This window comes from Camelina sativa, chromosome 4 (assembly GCF_030686135.1).
Source record: "Camelina sativa cultivar CO46 ecotype springtype chromosome 4, ASM3068613v1".
NCBI lineage: Eukaryota > Viridiplantae > Streptophyta > Magnoliopsida > Brassicales > Brassicaceae > Camelina > Camelina sativa.
This window is the reverse complement of record NC_141883.1, coordinates 28,574,428-28,587,932: the sequence shown is the minus strand read 5'-3', so window position 1 is coordinate 28,587,932 and position 13,505 is coordinate 28,574,428. Positions and strand designations below refer to the sequence as shown.

The 13,505-nt window shown below is 37.2% G+C and overlaps 4 protein-coding genes across 9 annotated transcripts; 2 read left to right on the top strand and 2 right to left on the bottom strand.

Moving 5' to 3' along the window:
• Positions 1-11: 11 nt before the first annotated feature.
• Positions 12-2,975, bottom strand: LOC104782363 (serine/threonine-protein kinase PCRK1). 5 transcript variants are annotated; one of them, XM_087510987.1, is made up of 8 exons: positions 2,925-2,975; positions 2,684-2,771; positions 2,051-2,334; positions 1,918-1,965; positions 1,306-1,682; positions 959-1,222; positions 750-872; positions 12-665 (listed from the first exon to the last, which is right to left on the bottom strand). In XM_087510987.1, exons 4-8 carry the CDS (start codon positions 1,934-1,936, stop codon positions 141-143), a joined length of 1,308 nt encoding a protein of 435 aa, XP_087367113.1. In that variant the 5' UTR covers positions 1,937-1,965; positions 2,051-2,334; positions 2,684-2,771; positions 2,925-2,975; the 3' UTR covers positions 12-140. The 5 variants fall into 5 exon arrangements, with proteins under 5 accessions (XP_087367113.1, XP_087367112.1, XP_087367114.1 ...); XM_087510986.1 differs by having other exon boundaries at positions 1,918-2,334; XM_087510988.1 differs by lacking the exon at positions 2,925-2,975 and having other exon boundaries at positions 1,918-1,988; positions 2,108-2,334.
• Positions 2,370-4,443, bottom strand: LOC104782365 (uncharacterized). Of its 2 annotated transcripts, XR_015597247.1 has the most exons (7): positions 4,010-4,443; positions 3,771-3,908; positions 3,625-3,682; positions 3,228-3,475; positions 2,925-3,014; positions 2,547-2,771; positions 2,370-2,466 (listed from the first exon to the last, which is right to left on the bottom strand). XR_015597247.1 is itself a non-coding variant. In XM_010507275.3 (6 exons), the coding sequence occupies exons 1-5, from the start codon at positions 4,324-4,326 to the stop codon at positions 2,942-2,944; spliced, it is 834 nt and encodes a 277-aa protein (XP_010505577.1). In that variant the 5' UTR covers positions 4,327-4,443; the 3' UTR covers positions 2,370-2,771; positions 2,925-2,941. The 2 variants fall into 2 exon arrangements, 1 of the variants encoding a protein (XP_010505577.1); XM_010507275.3 differs by having other exon boundaries at positions 2,370-2,771.
• A 261-nt stretch (positions 4,444-4,704) lies between these two features.
• LOC104782362 (anaphase-promoting complex subunit 7) lies at positions 4,705-9,405 on the top strand. Its single transcript, XM_010507270.3, has 18 exons — positions 4,705-4,859; positions 4,998-5,066; positions 5,161-5,211; positions 5,398-5,532; positions 5,645-5,707; positions 6,185-6,294; positions 6,423-6,507; positions 6,636-6,695; positions 7,143-7,188; positions 7,355-7,428; positions 7,549-7,599; positions 7,677-7,877; positions 7,955-7,999; positions 8,082-8,175; positions 8,297-8,442; positions 8,721-8,950; positions 9,039-9,099; positions 9,215-9,405. The coding sequence occupies exons 1-18, from the start codon at positions 4,791-4,793 to the stop codon at positions 9,299-9,301; spliced, it is 1,677 nt and encodes a 558-aa protein (XP_010505572.1). The 5' UTR covers positions 4,705-4,790; the 3' UTR covers positions 9,302-9,405.
• Positions 9,406-9,423: 18 nt separating this feature from the next.
• On the top strand, positions 9,424-12,501 carry LOC104782361 (uncharacterized). Its single transcript, XM_010507269.3, has 9 exons — positions 9,424-9,890; positions 10,142-10,254; positions 10,578-10,750; positions 11,014-11,107; positions 11,398-11,508; positions 11,614-11,703; positions 11,868-11,953; positions 12,033-12,097; positions 12,180-12,501. The coding sequence occupies exons 1-9, from the start codon at positions 9,530-9,532 to the stop codon at positions 12,287-12,289; spliced, it is 1,203 nt and encodes a 400-aa protein (XP_010505571.1). The 5' UTR covers positions 9,424-9,529; the 3' UTR covers positions 12,290-12,501.
• Positions 12,502-13,505: the final 1,004 nt, after the last annotated feature.

Here is a 13,505-nt window from a genome sequence, read left to right as displayed (position 1 = left end):
TAGCACTTAAGTTTGTTGTAAATGGTGTGTCCACAAAACTGTCCTATAGTAGTAAAACAGTTTGGGATGAGTTATATTATAACGACAATAATATTTGCATAACACAAGCGGTGAGTTGTTGTTGTTGTACTCTCAAAAAATCAAATAGAAGTAACAAGTTTAGGAGACCAAGTAGGCAAATTAGGACAACCATTAACCCCAATCCAAAGTTCAACAAATCTTCTCTTAACTCTCTCCCTCCTTGATGCTTCGAATGCGTCTTTAGGTGTCAAGCTTTTCATCAATGGCAGTCCTGAAGGAGTTTCGTCTGATGTTGTCTCCACTATCCTTTCTAACATCTCTGAGACCTGACTCATTGTTGGCCTAGACTTCGCCTTTACCATCAAACACCGGTTAGCAATTGCAGCTACCTTCAATGCTGATTTGAGGTAGTAGTTTCCTTCAAGTCTTGGGTCGATGATCATCTTGAACTTCTTTATGTCGGACAAGTGTGGTCTGACCCATTCCAAGATGTTCTGCTCGTTTCTTGGGCGGTTACGGTCAAAAGGTCGTCTTCCTGTGATGAGTTCATATAGAAAGATTCCGTAGCTCCACACGTCGCTCTTGGCTGTGAGGTGTCCGGTTTGGATGTATTCCGGTGCTGCATAACCAATGGTCCCCACAACCTGTTATATTCAAAGTTTGGTTATTACCTATTAATCAAATTGTCTGAATCCAACTGAGACACAACAAGGTCAGGCATGGAATACCGCGGTGGAGACGTGAGTGATTCCATCAGAAGGACCCATTCGAGCCAGTCCGAAATCAGAGAGCTTTGCATTCCAATTCTCATCAAGAAGGATGTTGGATGATTTGAAATCCCTAAAGATGATCTGTGCATATAAGACAATATTACAAATGGTTCAAGAACACATAAAAGAGTATTTAAAGTATTTGTGATCATGGATGGAGAAGAGACCTGAAACTCCATGCCTTCATGAAGATAAGCGAGTCCTCGAGCAGTGTCTTGAGCAATCTTTATTCTGGTCGACCATGGGAGAGGAGTGACTATAAAACGATTGGATAAATGGTCTTGAACACTTCTGTTTGGTACATATTCATAAACAAGTAGCCGTTGGATCCCTCTCTCATCATCCTCAGCGCAATAACCGATCAGCTTCACCAAATTCGGATGCTCTACTACTCCCAATACATTTACCTCTGTCACCCATTCTTTATGCCCCTGTTAATATATACATATGTTATTATGTTGTTCGCAACAAACCACAGAGAAAGGAATAGTAGGAAAGAGAGAGATTTGCTTGCCTGTAGACCTCTTCTGCTGAGTTGTTTAACTGCAATATCAATCTTTTTACGAGAATCTTGGGGGTTCTGAATCACGCCACGAAACACACCACCGAAGCCACCTTCCCCGATCATTAATGAGCGACTGAAATTCTTGGTAGCGGTTTTAAGATCATCGAGGGCAAAGACTGTGAGATTGTTACTGTGTGTCTCTGAGAGGACGTGCAAGGAGGAAGTAATGGAAGTAGCAGTACTTGTATCTGAGTTAAACTCAGACCCTGATCCTCCTCTGGCCATCGTAGTGGAACCAAACTTTCTAGTCTTAGCTTCATCATCATGAGATTTGTCTTTGCTGAAGTAGAAACATTTCATTGCTCTAGACGAAACCATCCTCCTCACTGTGCAATACCAAGTCAACACAAATAGAAACACAATTAAGGAGAGAAACAGCCACAGAATCACTATCAAACACCAGACATCAAGTAATTTACAGCATCGCTCAACAACAATATCATCACATTTCTTCAACCAAGAACACTTTTGAGAGAATGTGTAACAGAAAGCGAGAATATAACACAAAAGTAGAAATGTGGTAAGAGTGTTGTGAGAATCGGAATGGGGAAGAGAAGAAACCTGATGTAGAATTACTCATGAGGAAGATTGAAATGCTGTGATGAGGGTCTTCATGTTCATGATTGAGAAAGCTTTAAAGCAAAAGAAAATGGCAGAGAGATAGAGAATGAATAGAAGAAGAAGACGAGCTCACCATGATCGAAAGGAGAAGTCAAATAGGCAAATGGCAGCTGGATTGCCGCTTACCAACCTATAGAAGAAGCCTTATTTATTTTATTTTATTTTGTGTTACACCCGCTTGCTTACTAATACATCATAATAGTGGAATACGAGAACGCGTTGTTTATTCAGCTTTTTATCCATTTATAGTCATGCCATTTATTCACCGTTTAATCTTATAGCCTTCGCTATTAAGGTACGTTTCAAAAGAGAAACTCAAAATGAACGTTCCTCTTCCTCTACTTCTATTGAAGCTTCCTGTAATATTGTAAAAACGGATAAAATTTAAATTATTTATGTATAATTATGTGTATAGTTTTAATAAATAAAAAATTGATAGTCAAATGATACAGAATTTTTAATGTTGTTGAAATAGGTGGTCCTCGAAACCTAAGAAAAAAATTGATGAGGTGAGGAAAAGCGTTGGAAAGAACTTTGGGGGTGAGAATTTTGGCATAGAAGAGACGTACATTGTGGAAGTAGAGAGACTAAGTGTCAGCTATTTGGGAATCCACCTATAGCTATCTCAAAAGTAACCCCGCACCTAAACTTGCATCATCATAACATCTTCCTCCTACCTACTCTTTTAACTCTTGATTCATCTTACCTGGTCCACTCTTTCCACTATTGAACTTCCAATACACCAACAGTCGCATCGTAAGTCTGTCTATTTACTTCGTTTGGCGAGAGCGTATCTGCAAGCAAATTCAAGATATTCTGATCTGAGTTACAGGAAAAACCAACAAAGCAAACATATTTCTACCTAGTGAAACCAAACCCACATAATACATATCCTAATTCGGTGCTTATACAAATATAGAGTTAGACTCCTAAAGTATTTTTTTTACCTGTATTTTTACTGCTATTATTGCTCCACCTCATTGTATTCAACCACTGCATCATACGCCTCCATCGTGAGACTACTCTCCGCAAAACATCTGAAAGAATGTTTTCTTCTCATCAGAAACAGTCGTCAAATTTAATCATCAACGATGACCAAAATCTCAGTCCAAACAGATATAAGCTCTGTGATCAACAAATACCAAGGTTCATACTTGCATGTCACTGGATTTTAAGGTTGCCTATGTGTTTCATATACTACTACTAAATCCCTAATTCCTTAAAACTCTGAAAACCTACAATAATCTTACCTTAGTTCATGCCAAAATATATCCTCTTTGTCAAACAAGAATTTTCGAAGCGAAGAGTTTTCGTCTTCCACCAACATCCCGGTCTGCCGAGATTGTCTAGTATCCTCTCTCTCAAGCCTTTTGATGAAAAGCGCTGACGCAAGATGAACAATAATTGATGGATCAGGATCTCCAAGGACTGCCTGAAGCTCTCTTCTAATCCATGGCTCAATTCTTTCAATTATTTTAGCTTTGGCGTGATCATTCACCTGCAAAACCCTATAATTATCAATTTATCATTCAATCTAAACAAAACGAAGCAGGTATATCCATCAAGCTTCTACTTAACTAAGAGTGCAAACTCCAATACTACAAACATCAAACATAGAATGGGGTTACATTGTCTTATCAAACTTACTAGTTCCAAGCTTCGCCTCGAATGTAATCGAACAGCTCGTAATTGCTTATTGTATATACTGCATTTAGAGCCAACACTAGTTAAAAACTGAGGATTGCAAAGTGAAGGCTACAGAGATAAGAGAATAGAATCAATAGTAAACCAACCTAGCTCGCCACTGAAGCTTTCGATGGAAGATAACAGAATAAGGAACTAAACCTGGCCGTCCAAACGATCTCCTCCATGGCAATGGCCTTGATCTCGACCTAGAGTTTTCCAAAACATCCCTCGACCTTGGAATTATCCTAATTAAGTACATAAGCAAGTGAATATAAAGAAGTGATTTTTTAAAAGAGAAATTTCAAATAGAGGAATGGATCTTAAACACAGAGAGAGAGAGAGATACCTCCGGCGACCGGAATGATTATTCCGATGATAAGTTAAAGTCTCACGATCACGAAGAATCGGTAAATGCTCCTTATGGTATTTTCTAGAATCAAGATCACCGACGATAAACCACGAATCAAAAAGAGTGTTACATAGAGGGCAATTCCTCTTGAACCCGCTCCACTTACGAATACAAACAAGGCAGTATCCGTGCTTGCACGCCGTAATCACGGCGGTGGCTCGTCGGTCGGTTAGGTTTTCGAGGCATATCGGACACGATTTCCCCCGTAAAGCAGTAAAAATTGATCTCTCCGCAAATTTCTCAACTCTTTTCATCAGACTATACCTTCCGGCGATCAAATAAGTGAAGCCACGGTTAAGATCGCTGTTGAAGACGGTGATGGAGGCCTCACCGGTGATAACTGATAAGAGAGATCGTTCGGTGAAAGAGGACTCTTTAAAAATTCGGGTTTTAATGAACCGAGATTAATTTTAAATTGATAACCGGTTATTTCCGGTTCTCTCCGGTTTTAAATTGTTAACCGGTAATTCTCGCTCTGGTTCGGTTTTAAATTGTGTTTCTTTGCTCCGGTGAAGAGCGGCTCTTGGAAAAATCGGGTTTTAATGAACCGAAGTTAAATTTTCTGATGGAGAACCGGTTGTTTTCGGTTCGGTTCGAGATTTCTTTGTTTCAAAATTGAAGAGCGAGCGAGCGTCATACTTCATCGCTGCTGCTCCGAAGAAAAGAAGTCACAACCCATTGCCACTAAACCACACGAGAGAACTCTCTAGTCTCTGAAATGGAGGTTCCAAAGGATCAGATCGCGACTCTAATGGAGCATGGGCTTTACGATTCTGCTGAAATGCTGGTAAATTCTCTAACTTTTCAACTCATTCTGATTCTTCTCTCTCTCTCTCTCTCGCTCTCTTTTAAATCCCTAGTTTTTTTTTTTTTTTTTTGAATCAAGAACTGATGAAATTTTATCTATATATGAATCTAAATCCAGGGAAGCTTTCTCGTTTCATCTTCTACTGTTAGTGCCGAAACTAGTCCTCAGCTCAAGGCGGAGAATTTGGTTAAAGCTTCTTTCTCCTTCGATGTTTTCTATTTTAGTAGCTTTGAGTTTGATATTTTAAAGTTAGATTCTTTCTGGTTTTTTTTGTTTTCAGATTCTACTGGGCGATGCTTTATTTCACCAGAGAGAATACAGAAGAGCTATTGTAAGTTCTCGAAAGTTTAATTCTTTATGTTTCATTCTGCCACCTATTTATGTAAAATCTATGGAGTGAGCAGATTTAAATTTCATATATGTTTTGCTTATTCTTCTCCTCTGGAGTACTTTGGGGTGGAGAACTATGAAGTCATGTAGAAATTCTGAAATTATATGTATTCCTTGTTTTTGTCAGAATACGTACAAGCAAGCGTTGCATCATTATGCAAGGATTCCAAAGCAAAGCTCCGGTATTTCGAGGAGTTCATTATCTTTATCTACCAGATCATCTGTGAGTGCGTCTGGCAATTCTGCTATTAATGAGAGCGAGGTAAATTAATGTGGTGTTTCTGCTTGATCCGTTTGGTTTCCAGAAATGGTGTGCTTTGGTTTTATATCTTAGGGGTTCATGTGTGTCTTCATTTTTCTATCTTTCTTCTCAGGTGAGATTCAAGATTGCTTCATCTCACTTTGCTCTTAATGAAACAAAAGCTGCGATTTCTGAGGTATGTCTTCAGTCTTATTCATTGGGAGTGTCATCTGTTTGTCTGGTTATCAAGATTTATTTAGTTTTCTAGATTTGTTGGTTAACAAACATTGGTACATAGAAAATAAAATATGTATATGAGATGGAAAAAGAGCTTTTAAGTTATCTGCTTCTCAAATTATAGATTGGTTTTGTATAGGATGATTTATATCTCACTATTGTATTTTATAACCAGAGTTCAGTTACTGTAGTTCTCTTCAGTGAAACGTCATTGGGCCGCAAGTAGTAGGTTTTGTTTAGTATCCTGAATCCGAGATGAATTGTGTTGTGTTGACCTTCTCTCCACCCATGAATGCATTTCCATATAACAAGCAAAGTAAAACTACTAGGAGTCTTTGCTTCCAAAACTGGATGTGGTTCTTAAGGGATAATAGGTAATAAAACTCATGGTTTTCTTAGTTCTAATATTTCATTGCACATGTTCCTTCTTTGCCAGATGGAATCTGTCAAGACCAGGAGCTTGGAGATGAATATACTGATGGCAAAGCTTCATCGAAATTCTGGATATAACCGTGGTGCTATTGCTTTTTATAAAGAGTGTTTAAGGTCTGTTTTTCATTTTATTTCCCAACATTTCCTAACATATAAACACTATCATAATCTTTCTGTTTTTACATTATATGCCAATTCAACACATATTGCTTATATATGTATACAATCTTTAATCTCTACAGGCAGTGTCCTTATGTACTCGAAGCTGTCATAGGTTTATCTGAACTGGGAGTCACTGCAAAGGATATCATATCATCTTTTACTCAGGTATCCCTTTCTGTGAGATTTCTTTTACCTTTGAATGTGTTTTGCGCCTCTTTCTCCCCATTTTCAATTACCTTTTCTGTGTAAAATCCGTACTATATTGTAATTGCTGTGTCGTGTTTACATTTCAGACTTCAAGTAGAAGTGCAAAGGTTTCGCTCGATCAGATAGATCCTACCCGTTGGTTGCAAGTAAGCATACTCTTTAACAGTATTTACAGCGTTAAAAACTGTTTGATAGTACCTCTATTAATTATGCGGCCAAGCTATATTTTTAGTTATTAAGTGTCGTATTTTATCTGTGTTGTTCTCCGTAATACGACTTATATATACATAGTAGTTCTATTAATTTTTCGTCAAGGACTAAGTGAATGTAAAATCCAGCGAGTTATACGTTGTGTACATAGGTAGAAGCTGTTCATGAGTGGAAATTGGATTTAATTGTCTCTATAGTATTCCCTCAAATAAATTATTGCTTTCATGTTGATCTGTTAGCATCAGCTAGACTATTCAACTAGGGAACTAATATTGTATATCCCTTTTCTTAGATGGCTTCATTGGTTTCGTGTTGAAGTTTATCTGGAAATAACATTATGTTCTTCTTTGCCATTTTTTGGTAACTTTTCTTCGAATTGACAGCGTTATGTCGAGGCCCAGTGTTGTGTTGCTTCACATGCTTACAAAGGTAGCTCTCTTTTTATTTGTGGAATTCACATGCTTATAGTGCCATGATATGTGGCTTTTAGATCTCTGTGCCTACCCTGTAGATTTCAGTTCGTACATGTAATTTGCGGAAAATTCTGCAATGATTAATCCAATATGCCTTACTGGATTAATGTGTATTTACTCAGGGGCGCTGGAACTCTTTGCTGAACTTTTACAACGATTTCCAAATAATGTACACTTGTTGACTGAGACAGCAAAGGTTAGGGATGGCATTGACTACGATGCAAACAGAATTACACCTGAGTTATCTTCTTATGATTATGATTGACATAATTCTGGTAGTTGATAAACTCTTCCTTCATTGATTTCATTTGTATAGGTTGAAGCCATTATTGGGAAAAATGATGAGGCCATAATGAGATTTGAGAAGGTAGTCACCGCATCGATATTTTTGTCTCATCTCTCGACTACTTTAAATCATGCATAATCATCTCAACGCTTTTGTAGGTTCGGTCAATTGATCCTTACACGCTAACCAGTATGGATGAGTATGCAATGCTGCTTCAGATAAAGTGTGATTATTCCAGGCTAAACAAGCTTGTCCACGATTTATTAAGCATTGATCACACCAGAGCAGAAGTATTTGTTGCTTTGTCTGTACTATGGGAAAGGAAAGATGCAAGGACAGCATTATCTTATGCTGAGAAGGTTAGCATTTTTCTGACACTAAAATTTTGTGCTAAAATCGTTGTGTGATAGCTTATGACATTCACTTTACCATCCAGAGTATCAGGGTAGACGAGAGGCACATACCGGGCTACATAATGAAGGTAAGCTCGTTTAAAGAGGAATTGATTTCCTAAAAATAATTTTGCATATATTGTATATCCCACTATTTTTATTATATTTTAGGGAAATCTTCTTTTACAAGCAAAACGACCAGAAGCTGCAGCAATCGCCTTCAGGGCTGCGCAGAATTTGAGGTCCGATCTTCGTTCATATCAAGGTCTGGTTTACGAGGGATCTGATATACACTTCCACTGTTGTACTGTTTTGGTGGTATAAACCTTTAACAAACATGAAACGGTTGGAGTGTGAATTAACTTGCACTATTAAGGTAATTTCAGGCTTAGTCCATTCTTATCTGGCATTTGGTAAAACCAAAGAAGCATTGTATACCGCCAGAGAAGCAATGAATGCAATGCCTCAGTCTGCAAAGGCTCTAAAATTAGTTGGTGATGTACATGCTAGTACATCAAGTGGCAGGGAAAAGGTAAACAACAGTTCGCTTTATTATGCTTCAGTGGGTTTGGCAATTTTCATTACATCAGTACTCTACCTAGAGTTCCTTCATCTATAGCAGATATATTTCCTAGTCTAAAGATATAGAGATTTGTTTTCATATTAGCTATCCAAATCACAATTTTGTGAAAGCATAGTGTATACCAAATCTGAGAAACAATTCAGAGCTTGTGAGCATCTTCTTATGATCATTTCGTTATGGGTAAATTATTTTGGTGTAAACAGAGTAATGATATGGTTTTACAACAGGCAAAAAAGTTCTACGAGTCAGGACTGAGGCTTGAACCTGGGTACCTAGGAGCTGCCTTAGCTCTGGCTGAGCTTCATCTAATGGAAGGGAGGAATGGAGATGCTGTATCACTACTTGAACGATATCTCAAAGATTGGGTTGATGATTCACTCCACGTCAAGCTAGCTCAAGTCTTTGCTGCAACTAATATGCTACAAGATTCTTTATCACACTATCAAGCTGCACTAAGGTCTATGGGAATTCCAAATCATTAGTTCCTCTAATTCTCGTTATTTGCATGTGAATCAATAAACAGAGTGTTAAAAATGTATATGCAGAATAAATCCACAGAATGAGGCAGCCAAAAAGGGACTAGATCGCTTGGAGAAACAGATGAAGGTTGGTCAATTGTGCTTCATTTTTGAAATAATGGAATCAAATCCAGATTCTACTTATGAAGGTCGAACGATGATCTTTACTAAAATACAAAAATTTGGTGGGGTGTTAATTGCAGGGAATAGACCCAGATGCAACAGATGAGAATGACGAGAACGATGTTGAAGATGTTGATGGAGACACTGAAGAAGCTGAGCTCATGTGAAGAGAGGTTCTTAGTAGTAGTAGGAGGCAGAGAAGAGTGTGTAAACTGTAAAACACTATCGAATTCGTAACATTAAAATATTTTAATAGCATATGTCATTCCTCCTTGTTTCTCTATAAGCTTAGAATATGAAGAAGAAAAAAACTCCTGGCAAGAAAACACAAAAACAAAATAAAAAAATCTAGAATAATGGATATCGTGACGTGTAAATACGCGATTGGTTAAAACATGCAAAGAGTACCCCCATCACCAAAGTCTCACGGAGAATCCCATCTCTTTCGCCACGCCAAGTCTCAATCAATCTTCCCTTCGTCGTCGTCAAAAAGCCAAGCGTTTTGCTTTTTATTCTTGATGGGTTTCATCTCTTGCATCTCATTTCCTTCGGTCAATTCGAGAATTCTATCGACCCACCGTTTCTCCAAGCTATCAACTTTAACATCTTCTTCTTCTTCTTCTTCATATTCACTTAAGTTTGCTTTGAGACGCCAGGAGGAGGAGGATAAACCCAAAGTCTCCTTCTTTCTTTCATCAACGTCTTCGATAATGACGACTCCTGTTCAAGCTTCTTCTTCCTCCACCACCACCATTGGTATCCTCACTTTCTGTTTCTTAATTTCGACAGTTGTAAGGATTAGTGGAACTGTAGCTGAACTCTCGTTGACTTAACAGAGTTAATCCGATGTTAATTTTGGAGGATTAGTGAGTTACTTTAGAGTCTGACAATGATTAAAGACTTTAGTGATTATATAAATGAGGAAGCTTAGAACGTGGTAAATTTAAGATTTTGTGATTCTGCTTTTCCAAGTAGTGACCTTTTTATTCTTTTTTTTTTGTATGAAGATGAGACCAGTGATGGCTTGAAGGTCCAGTCTCATGTTTCAATTGGGGCAAATGATTTGCTGATCGTTGGACCAGGTGTTCTTGGACGCTTAGTTGCTGAACAATGGAGACAGGTATAGTTTTTGTGTTGTATGTTTCATACATCATTTGTCTTCTACAGAGATTGATCTTTAATTTGATAGTTGGACATATCTTTCTTATAGAACATCCTATAGATATGGTGTTTATGTACTATTAACAAGAAAAATGTTGTATGTCCTGTAAATCCCTGTTTTATGTGTCTTGAGTGTTTATCAATGTGCTCTGTGTTGATCTTATACAATCTTTTATGGTAATATTCTGAAATTCTCGTGGGTATATTGACTAGTTCCTTTGCAGCATAACGTTTATAATAAGAGTCATGTTTTCACAATATGGAACTTTATATGTGGAGCAGGAACATCCAGAGAGTCAAATCTTTGGGCAGACAGCAACAACAACTCATCATGATGAGTTGGAGATGTTGGATATCAAACCATTTCTTAAAGGAACCGAATTTGGGGACAAGTTCTCGTATTTGATCTTTTGTGCTCCTCCATCACAAAGCCCTGATTATGCTGGCGAAGTCAGGTGATTAAATTCACATGTATCAACTACTGGAAAGTCTATGAATTGTTACTTCTGATGCCTTTTCATTTAATACCGTTCTGCTACTGAATGCCTGGTCGGTCTATTGTGTGGTTAACTTAATTAATTGGTGAAGAAAGATGAAGCTAAACGTTAGTTTGTGTTTATTGGTTCATCCTTAAGACAACATTAAAACTAATTTGCCTTGGTTCAACTATATCTAATATTGGCAATTGGTATGTGCTTGTGTTTTACAAACGGTTCAGGAATGCAGCATCAAACTGGAATGGGAAAGGATCATTCTTATTCACATCTAGTTCTGCACCTTATGATTGCTTTGATAATGGAGAATGCAACGAGGTTTGTCTCAGCACCTGAATGCATCTTTTCCTTCCAGTTTTCTCCATCCTAATATTCATAATTTTAGGCTTTAGCACCACAATATAGTATTCTATTTCAAAGTTGTTAACACACATAACATCAGAAATGATTGGATTTGTTGATGCTATTGGGGCAGACAGCTCTGATAATTTGAAATCTATGAAAATAAAGTATACATTATTCCAGTCATACTGCAATTTCTTTGTTCATTGTGAATATGTATGCGATATTCTAGAAGAATCTCATAAGTTTATCACCCTTCACTGCAGGATTCTCCAGTAGTGCCACTGGGAAAGAGCCCAAGAACCGATGTGCTTTTGAAAGCTGAGAAAGTAGTGTTGGAATGTGGAGGGACAGTTCTTAGACTGGCAGGGCTTTACATATCCTTTTGGATTTCGAAATTTGATACTCAATGAGCAAATACTGATAGGCTTCTAAGGTCTCTAGCGGATTTGAAAATTATGTTTGTCCTGAACTTTTTATACACAGAGAGTAGAGGTGCGCATACTTACTGGTTGAATAAGGGGACAATTGATGCTTGTCCTGATCATATCGTGAATCTCATACACTATGAGGTATATTTGTGATTTTACTCACTCCTTTCTCCTGTTCAAAGACCATGAACTTCAATATATGCTTATGATTGGTCTGCATATGTAATATAAGATAACCCATTCTCTAGCATTGGCACTATACTATATATTAGTCTCTTCAGTTTCTGTAATGTGTTTCTGAACAGGATGCAGCATCGCTGGCAGTTGCAGTCATGAAGAAGAAATCCGGTGGTCGAATTTTCTTGGGTTGTGACAACCATCCTTTGTCAAGGTAATGCTGTTCTCTTTCTAACTTTGAAAGTATTTCAAACATTTGACATTTCACTTCTTTGACTTCTCATTCTTCTCAGGCAAGATGTGATGGACCTGATGAATCAAAGCGGAAAATATGATCAGAAGTTCAAAGGTTTCACGAGTGAGTTTCTTCAAATATTGACGTGTAATTATCTTGAAAAAACTTAAGCTTCATAGAGTCTGACTACATTGGCTTGTTGTAGGCACCAGTGGTCCTTTAGGGAAGAAGCTAGACAACTCACGGACACGAGCAGAAATAGGATGGAAGCCGAAGTATCCAAGCTTTGCTCAATTTCTTGGAGTAGCAAAGTAGTATTTTTAATCTGGATCAAACTAATATGTTTACTCTCGAGAGATCAAACAGCTGAAATGTTCTGAATTATTTATCAAGCTCCATGTTCATAATAATACTGATATAATTAACTTGATACATTTAGCAAACGGGTCAAGTACGCAAACTTAAATCAGTTTGTATTATATTTTATAAACATGGCTGAATCATAATAATAAAAATCTCTTGGATCATCTAAAAGGTATGAATTCTTTCTGTCAAGATGTAATGTAAAAGCTTGTGTGTCTTGTTCATTACCAAATTAAAGTTCTAACAAAGAAATAGGCCAAACAAGCAAGGCCTCAAGGTTTGTGCCTAAACAAACACATTCATGCCTCCATCTCACCCACATAATTTGATGCCAATAGTTTTCATTTTACCTTTAATTAGTAGAATACTTATTCATTAACATGCTCACAATTCATCTTATGGTGACATGTGCAACCAGATAGATCTAATTCATAATATTTATCAGTTATCATACTTGGTGTCTTACACCATTTATATATGGAAGGTTGTAATAAGTTCTTATTACACAATGCATGTCATTGTAGGTGATAGGTGGAGCAGACCAGTAATGTTGGATCTCAAAAAAAAAAATATATCAAATCTTAAATTAATTTGGCTATATACACAAATTAAACCAGATTCAGAGGGTTGCCACTTAAGGTGTATGATATGTCTTAATTAAACTAATTGACAGAAATGATTCGACTAAAAGATAGTTTTAAGCCTAATGCAAAAAATAATACTTTGTCGGATTTAGAAGGCCTAACAATTAGGAACAACCCTACCTAATGACATGACGTTCGAACGACTACCTAAGCTCCTCCACAAATCTTAGGGTTCACACACAGTCGATACTTTTTGCATGGTATTTTGTGACGTATTAATAGAGAGATGTTTTAGTTTAGTGAATTTCCAACAACAGCGACAGACTTACGTTGATCAGAGAGCTTTCTTTCCCGATACATTTTGTGGCAAAAAAAAAAAAGAAGAAAAAGATTTTACAACAAAATTTGATATATGCCTAAAAACATCACAAAGCCGATGCAAATTATATCATCCCAAAAGCCAAAAACATTTCACATTCGCAACGTTTTTGTAATACATTTTACTACATGATTTTCATCATGACATGATTGACGTGGGTAAAAATATCATCAGTAGATACTCTCCATAGCAAAATGGTCAAAAA